Source organism: Magallana gigas, chromosome 10 (assembly GCF_963853765.1).
Source record: "Magallana gigas chromosome 10, xbMagGiga1.1, whole genome shotgun sequence".
Taxonomy (NCBI): domain Eukaryota; kingdom Metazoa; phylum Mollusca; class Bivalvia; order Ostreida; family Ostreidae; genus Magallana; species Magallana gigas.
Genome location: NC_088862.1, coordinates 2,447,362 through 2,456,241, shown reverse-complemented (window position 1 = coordinate 2,456,241; position 8,880 = coordinate 2,447,362). Strand labels below are relative to the sequence as shown.

The window sequence follows — 8,880 nt, the reverse complement described above, 5'->3', positions numbered from 1 at the left end:
CTGGCTCTCAAATTTTATTTAATCATTAGAAATGCATTTCGAAAGCATTTTTAATCATAAAAACAGAAAAATAAAATTTGACCAAAATCGTGACCATATGTCCCTTTAGAAATGTTTTAAAATGGCACAATTAATTTTTAAAAAAAATGAAAAATCACACAGCAAATATCTTTCTTTCACCTATTTCAAAACTCTGATTGTTTGAGGTCACAAAAATCCGTGAAAAACAATGTCCGACAATAACCCAAAAGTTAGAACTTTGGATGAAATGTTTGAAATCATATTTGAGAAAAATCCTATTATTCTACAGCAATTTAAGGGGGTCATTATTCTACGTCCAAAAATGACTGAACCTAAAGGTTACCTTGATATCAGCTTAACTTTGAAATAAATTGTTGAAAATTAATAAATATATCTACTAGAGAAGGGGGGAGGGGTGGTTAAGGGGTCCAAACCCCATCCCACATATTGAAATTTCTTTAAATGTACATTATAAAATTACCAAAAAAATGACTGAGACCCCCACCCCAATCCTGGCAAACCCGTTGGTCCCCCTACGAAATGTATGTTATTATATTTTGCAAAGACATGCGACTAACATCAACTTATCACATTCAAACATAGCATGATTTTGATTGGAGAGAGAGAGAGAGAGAGAGAGAGAAAGAGAGAGAGAGAGAGAGAGAGATCTGGCGATAAAGAGATTTCTATATCTCTAACATTACGTAAGTAATTGCCAAACATTGAATTAGATTATTTTATTTCCTCAAAACGCATTTTACCCAACTCTTCTTCTCTTGTACGACTTGTCTACTTTCACCGAGCGCTCTTCAGTGATTGAAGATCGCATTATCGCGGGAAAATTTAGATCGAGGAAAAATAATAGAAAGAAGATGGATTCATCGTTGAAATCTCCAGAAGCAATGTTAATTACAGCATTACAAAGTCTGAACAAAAATTTCGAATGCTCAATTTGGTAATATGTTTTGCTAATGATGAAAATGGGATGTGTCAGATAAATAACGTAAAAGTGAACATGGTGAAATCAGCAAACAAGCCAACTGCCATTTGTCATTGTCATTTGATTTCTATTACAGTTTAAGCCCGTTAACGGATCCGATTATAACAAGATGCGAACATCCTTTTTGTAGGTAAGGTTTACTACTTACAACAAAGTATTGCACCTTTTCAGTCTCATGGAATGATCGGTCAACAGGTTGGAATTACCTATCCCAAAAATTGGATTTAATGGCCCGATTGGGATATAATAGCCCAAAATGAAAGTTTTTGATTTGATATATTTCTTATTCTTTAATCCACATAAATTTATATCAAATACCACAACTTTTGATCAGCAAGTATTCCTTTAAGCTTATAGTTTGTAAGTTTGATCGCCAAGAAGTTTTGGACTGATCGATCAATCTCTGTAAATGTACAGTTGCATAAAAAGTTGTGTACTAAAAGTTGTTACATTTCATCTATTCGAATGCGGATTTACCATATTTAACTAAAAAAGTCCGATTTCTTTTTCACCTTAACTCCATTTGGGTTATCCCATTTAGGCGTTTGGTCCTAACCTGTTCAGCATGCACAGCATCTTCGCTAGCCAAGGGTTTTCAGTTCGAAGTGGATCAAAAACCCTTGGCTAGCTTGCACAGTTTATACGAAAGAATTCATGTCAAAAAAATTGTGTTTGTTTTTAAAACACTTAACAGTTTGTGAATAATAAGAATATTAAAAATTTGTTATAAGTTTTAAATTGCAGTCATTGGCATGGTATTTATCGTATTTATAGTGACGGACAGACAGTTGGTAAAAGCAACGGACCATTTAAAGATTCAGGGTTCAGAGGTTCAAATCCTAGTCTGTTCTGTTAATATTATTTCTTCCATTCTGTTACAAACGATTCACTAAAAAAAAGATGGATCAGATTTTGCCATGTCCAATGACTGTTTGTAATGTATATATAATAGAATTCTTGAATGCCATCTCAAACCATGCAGTTTTTAAGTTTTTATTCCTCTTGTAGAGGGTGCATAAACTCGTATTTGAAATCCAGCCGTACACCTTCTGTACCCTGTCCCATGTGTCAGAGGCCAGTCAATAAGAGGTTTGTTTTAACATCACTCTGTGTAAATTAGAGGATTGTAAATTATACATGTGTTGTCTGTGTTGGTAAGAGGTTTGTTATAACCTCACTCTGTGTAAACCTACTGTAACATTATCAAAATTCTGGTATAGACATATACCGTAAACAAACTTTTATTCATGTGTGAAAAATATTTGTGAGGTTCACGAGAGCCTTGTCGCCACTAAAGAGTTTTGCTGTAAGGATGTATAACAGTCCAAGTGTAAATAGAGCTTGATCGCGAGAAAAAAATTGTTGCAAACCGGTTTATCTCTGTTAAATTGCGAAATAGAATTGTTGCGAATAAAAGTTGGTGAACAATACATTATCAGAAACATTTGTTAGGAGGCTCGGATGTCAACAAATTAAACGTCAGATTCGCCTAAAATTTCAAAGATGGTTTGTTAAGCTATCAACTGTTATTTTTATCTTTAACATTTAAACATTTCTTTATATATCTATACAGAGCTCTTCTTTTCAAGGAGATTAATATGCGACATCTAAAAATGGCCACAACCATCCAGCCGTCTTAAGCCTCCACTCACGGACAATTAGATTTCTGAGAGTAAATCCTATTCATTTAGAGTTCAAAAGGGTACCTACAAGGGTCAAAGTACACATAGTCACATACTCTATATAGAAAGATATCATTACCCTGTACCATATGAAAAAAGCTGACCCTTTCAGTCAGAGAAAATTCCTAATGAACAATTTCAAGCACAATTTTTTCAATGTGGTAAGTTGATGTGAAATCCATGTGTGCTATGAAGGGCTATAGTTACTGTGTAAGCTGCAATTTACCATATTTTAATATGATAAAAATCTTGCAGTGTCATTATTTTTCTTTCCTAGCCTGTAATCTTAATTCAACCTCACATTTGACAAGCTGATTCATGATACATTTTACCACTGAAATATGTGAATGTATTAAAATTAGATTCATACAGTAAAGAATGCTCAATGTAAAAGTTTTTTTTTGTAGGAGCATTAGAGAGAGTGCCATGTTGAGATGCATAGAAGATTCTATAAAAGCAATACTGGGTTCAGACATGAAGATCAAAGGTATACTCTGGCTCTTCTAAGGATATCAAATTCTGTTTTGCCTGTTTAGTGTCTAAGAATTACAATGATACTGTGTATCGCAGGAGTTTAATCTACCTCCTTTTTACGACTAGAATTTAATATATGTTGGCCAAGTATAAAGCCATGGCTCCTTTGGGGTCTCTAATGTCTTAAAGTCTTTGAATTTCACTTGGTCTTTGAAGTTGTGTAGGAAAGTGTGTATGAACTAAGTGGGGTATTTACTATTGGACCTCCCTAGACAACTTTGGTGTCTGTTTGCTTTTATAGACTCCCCCTTGTCCTCCCCCGAACCCTCCTCTTCAACCGGTCTTACAGCGAGAGAGCCTCTTATGCTGGTGAAGGTCACACAAAAGGAAGGTCAAGGTCATGGCAAGAGAAGACTAGAGTCAGACTCCGAATCTGATACAGAGGAATACACTGTAAGTGGTTTATGAAAACATTTGTAACTCAACTCTTATTATAAAACATCTTGGGTGAGGTTGAAGTTCCACGTTGCAATATGATTTTTATCATTAAGCAAAAGAAATATAAAGAAAATTTGTCCTAAAAAGTGACATTGATATGTAAGTTATCTAAATGTTATTCATCCGAGTCATACCTCACCTATATACATGTATTACATTGTAATACTAAAGAGTAAAGGGTATGTTTTGGCCTTGAATGTAATTTAAGGTCAGAGGTCAGTGTCAAAGGCAGATCTCTTCTATATCAGAAATCTCTCTCTCTCTCTCTCTTTCTCTCTCTCTCTCTCTCTCTCTCTCTCTCTGAGAAGGAGAGTCTTTTATCCTTTTCTGGGAACATTAAAGGTGCTCAACTTTGATGGTGTATATTGTAATTTTTTTTTATATAAATGAATAATGAAATCTGGTTGATTTTTTCAGAGAAAGAAGATATGCACACTGGGTATGCAATGAGAGAGGGAGAGAGACAGAATGTATCAAAGGTTTGACAAATTTCATGATTTTCATTGTTTAAGATGGAAATAAGATATCATTTGTAAAGTTGCATAAGATGACATACAGTTCTGATGAGATGTTACTCTAAACACCATGATCTGGTACCAACTGCATGTCATGTCTTGGTGGAGCTTTAAAAAATGTTTGCCACATTCCGGATCAGAGCTGTCATCCTTTCTTTTAACTTTTGGCTGCATGATCTCTAAAGTCCTGTAAACCAGGTTCTGTATGCACTACAATATACTGTAAAATTATTTGATTTCGTTTGGGATCAGTTTTCGTGGAATTTATGGGTACCTCTCAACCACTCACGAAATTTTGTCCCCACAAACATATAGAACTTCAGTAATCCACAAAAATTTACCCCACAAATTTTAATGATTCCACTGTAGTTTGTTTTGCAACAACAGGTTGAGAACTGACAAGTAACAATTTCTGCAAGCAAATGGCCATTATTATTTTTTCCATACAGAAATTATCCCTGGTCTGTGGTAATACATGTATATATCCACCACCTAATCTTGCTGATATTTACTGTCGTACAAACTTTTTAATAGGTAACTGAAACACACAGCTGCGGACTTTGCAAGGTTCGACGACAAGCATCATCACAGACCCTGGTGCCTGACTGCTTCAAGTTTTGGAGAAATCTGCAAGCTTGTGTCACAAGGAAATATCACAAAACTGTCAACATCAGCTGTTTTTAAGAGTGCAAGCAGTGGCATTAAAACTATGAGTCAAAGGCACTAAAGTTATTTGAGTCAAGATACAGCTGTAAAACAAGACTAGTTAGGTTATATACCTTGTACATGTATATTAAAATCTGAAAGTGCCACACCAGATGCATTTGATATTGTATTAAAGAAGCTCAAATTAACCATCAGATCTACCTAAAGTTTTAAGACATTATTTGTTTAATACCCATAATAAAAATGCCTAAATCTTGACTTTTAAATCTGGGTATTTCCTATATATATTTTTTTAGAGCTCTCCTTCTAAAAAAGTTAAATACAGTCTAAAAATGACCATTGAGTCCTCTTAAGAATGTCCTATGAAAGCTAAATGTACATAATCAAAAGAAAATGAGAACTTTTTTCTTAGCAAAGATATCAGATTTTAAAAATGTTGATTGTGATATAAGTTATTTAAGGAGACTGGGTAATAATTATTTACTAATTAGATTTGCTGTAAAAATTTTGGTATGATTTATACAGCCAAAACTATTATTACTAAAAAAAAAAAAAGGTTCCAAAGAATTTACTGGTACCAATGTGTATGCTATAATCGCTGTCAGTAAATTATTTGGTTCAAGTTGGAAATCAATAAAAAGTGTTCAAACACATCTTTAAATATGCCAATCTTCTATGTTCATGTTAATCTATCTGATGTGAATATCTTTACTTCATAGCATGATATAATAATAAGAATTGTGTTTTGTTCAAAATATTTGTTGGAATAAAATACATACACTGATACAAGATGTTTTTCAATCTTTTATACACATATTTTGGAATATTTTTATGGGGCAAGATCATGATTCGAATTGATATTTATCAAAATTTATTTTCATTTTCAATGAATACAGTGTTTTTCATGATTTGCAAAATTTTTATGTTGGGTTGAAAACCGAGATATACGATGGGTACAGTTCTTAGTTATGCAAATAAAGGTTGTGCCATGCTTTTGTTTTAATACCGGTAAATAGGTTATATAAACTAGTAATAGCTTCTTTTTAGTTTTAATTAAGGTATTCGATGTATAACGACCACATTTTGTACCTTATAAATGAATGGTCTAATATTCTTAATCATGATATCATTTTGAAGGTGTTATCAAATAAAAATACTCCACCAAAGGAATTTTCAAAATTTTGATTATGGTCCAACTAATTACACCTTGAATTTTGCATTGATTTCTATGGGCAATGTATGTTTTATTAAGATATTGTAAAAAGTAACCTAAAATTCATAAAACTCTTTTGGTTAATACATGCATAAACTTTCTCTTTATTTAAATATGAAATAAAATGAATCATTTACCGCAGATATTTTGAGGAAATTAAAATTTTGTTTTTTTTCATCATGGGGAGATAACTTTTTAAAAAATTTAAAGTGCAAAATGACCAGCTCATATGTTGTCAGTCATGTGAATTTGGTTCATTTCACTTTCATTGTTATCTAGCAATACATATTTAACTAGTTTAAAATGATTCAAAATTGCTCAATATCCCTTCATTATACATTGAATACCTTAAAGCCTATGTTTCAGTTTTTGCAATTTACTTTTGAATATAGTTTTTTTTTTTTTGAAGTTTGCTCTTCAGGAATGGGAAATTTTCAACTCAAGTGTGACCATTTCTTTAAGTTTTACAAAATTGATTGATGTGACAACAAAGAAGGTCTATCTTGTCTGTTATATGGTTTTTCATTAGAGCTCCGCGCTGCCTTTGACAGATTAACTTGCGACAAAGTCTTTATTGTTCCTGACCATGTACCAAAATTATGCATGACCATTTCAACTAATCTGAATTTTTGACAGGTATTAAGTCGAAACATTTTGTACCTTTTAGTTTATGATTCCAGATAAGTAATTATTATTTTTTCATCTTAAGTTTTTCTTTCGTAAAACGCAGCTAGCCCTGGTTTGAACATATGGAATATATATTCTCTGAGGGCATCCAGTAGTGATCAGTTATTTCCCTTGGCTCAATCTGGCCCATACTCTACCCACATAAAGCCGTGACAGGACAAAAATATCTAGGTCAAAGGTCAAGGCCGTATATTTACATTTTCCAGTGCCTTTGCCTGTGATAACACTACGTATCGATTTTTTACTATATAACTCATAATACAAATGACGCCAAATTGAGGCGCCAGCGGGGTTTACTTATTTATATTTAAATATTTAATCGGACGATGGATTAAAATTATATAAATATAAGTAATAAGGAATCATTCTTTGAATATTATGAGGTGATAATTTCGGTCGTGGCGTGATCAAATCTATCATAAAGCCCTTCGGGCTTTATTGGCTTTGATCACGCCCCGACCGATATTATCACCTCATAATACTCAAAGAATGATTCCTTATTCCTTATACAACTCATCTGTGGAAAAAGCTTTGTATGGACTAAACATTCTCCTCTTGGTCCTATCTGGCTCATACATGTACCTCACAAACAAGTGGTAAAGGGTGTGTTTGATCCCGAAATCAAGTTTGTACATCAAATGTCAAGGTTTTAGTAGACCCCTGCGTAAAGTCTTTGTTTAGACCGGTTCTTCCTCCCGTTTGCCGCATCTTCCCTGTACTAAGCCAAGAGTAGTGTGCTTGTTGGATGAAGGATGTAAAGTGAACTTGAACTTAACTTCTAAGGCAGAGGTTAATTAAGTCGTCTTTTAATACCTATTACGTCATGCACCTCATGGTGACCATTTGAGATCAAAGGGTCACCATATGCATGTCGATAACGTATGCCGATTCTTATGATAAATTATGATTACTGGTAGCTTGAGATTGGAGTTGGATTGAAGAAGAATCTAAAGAATAAAAAAGACAAAATATTTCATCAAACCTCAAATTCCAAATGCGGACGGATTTAGTGCGTCGTGTCTTAAAATTTGATGTATTTGGGATTTTTACCATTCATTTTTCACGCTGTCCAAAAATGTGCAGAATCCAGTTTATAAAAAAATATTTTTCAACTAATGATTCAGAAACAAAACAAATGGCGGCAATAGTTTTGTTTCATTAGTAGAAAAATATTGGATAATTTCTATTGCTACCAGGATTTAAAATATTGGACCATTAATTTATTGTGTCTATAAAATGTGGTCTTTATACATGTACTTTCTAAATGTACCGGCTTTTGAAAGAAGAGGAGTCGGAGATTGGTGCTAATAATTCAACAATCCTTTTGAAAAACAGAGCTAAAGTTCTTCTATGAACAGAAAGATCGAATACTAAGTTTTTAAAAAAAATCAGATACCATATAGCCATGCACAAAATAAACTTCTTGCATAAAATATTTCTTTTGAAAAAAAACCGGCTTTATATAAACTCTGACAATACAGGCCAATGATGAAAAATAAATACAGAAATATGTTGAGAATAGTACTGTGCTTTCAATTTTCGTTTATGAAAATCACAGTTACAAAATGATACATTGATTATTGTCCAAAGATATGTTAACTCAAAGTTGCATTTCAAAACACCTTTATTTTGTGGATCAAATCAAAAACGAAATTCAAGAAAATTGGCATCCATTTTACTTACAAGTACAAAAACTGCCGAAACATTAATTCTCCTGCCGTAAAAGAATTTTCATTTTGACCAATAGTTTGATGTAGGTTCCTGACATGATGATATGTTATGTTATTTATTTGGAAAAATAATACGAAACATACATCTCTCTCTCTCTCTCTCTCTCTCTCTCTCTCTCTCTCTCTCTCTCTCTCTCTCTCTCTCTCTCTCTCTCTCCACCACTGCTAAGCGCATGCAACGTATCACCAAAAAGTGGACCATTTTTATTTTTGTATAATTCATAAGTCATGGAATAACAACGCAACAAATGAAATCAATAGTTTAAATTAAAAATTTTCAACCGGGTCCTTTTTTTTAGCGTGTTTGTAAATTGATTGACGTACCGCTAACTGTATTCCGGATTAAAATCGTGAAGTAAAATAATTGTTTTCATTACGAGAAAAGATCGAAATA

At 33.1% G+C, this 8,880-nt stretch overlaps 1 protein-coding gene across 3 annotated transcripts; it reads left to right on the top strand.

Moving 5' to 3' along the window:
* Nucleotides 1-817: 817 nt before the first annotated feature.
* On the top strand, nt 818-5,856 carry LOC105318815 (tripartite motif-containing protein 75). 3 transcript variants are annotated; one of them, XM_034454170.2, is made up of 7 exons: nt 818-976; nt 1,098-1,151; nt 2,030-2,110; nt 3,111-3,190; nt 3,479-3,630; nt 4,093-4,114; nt 4,725-5,856. In XM_034454170.2, the coding sequence occupies exons 1-7, from the start codon at nt 894-896 to the stop codon at nt 4,730-4,732; spliced, it is 480 nt and encodes a 159-aa protein (XP_034310061.2). In that variant the 5' UTR covers nt 818-893; the 3' UTR covers nt 4,733-5,856. The 3 variants fall into 3 exon arrangements, with proteins under 3 accessions (XP_034310061.2, XP_034310060.2, XP_065929910.1); XM_034454169.2 differs by having other exon boundaries at nt 4,093-4,154; nt 4,725-5,853; XM_066073838.1 differs by lacking the exon at nt 4,093-4,114.
* The last annotated feature ends 3,024 nt before the right edge of the window (nt 5,857-8,880 follow it).

Bases quoted from the DNA above. Each gene is read 5' to 3' on its own strand.
- LOC105318815 (XM_066073838.1), top strand. From the start codon at position 894: ATGGATTCATCGTTGAAATCTCCAGAAGCAATGTTAATTACAGCATTA. The intron at 1,152-2,029 runs GTAAGGTTTACT...TTCCTCTTGTAG, and splicing joins TGCGAACATCCTTTTTGTAG to AGGGTGCATAAACTCGTATT. The intron at 3,631-4,724 runs GTAAGTGGTTTA...ACTTTTTAATAG, and splicing joins CTGATACAGAGGAATACACT to GTAACTGAAACACACAGCTG.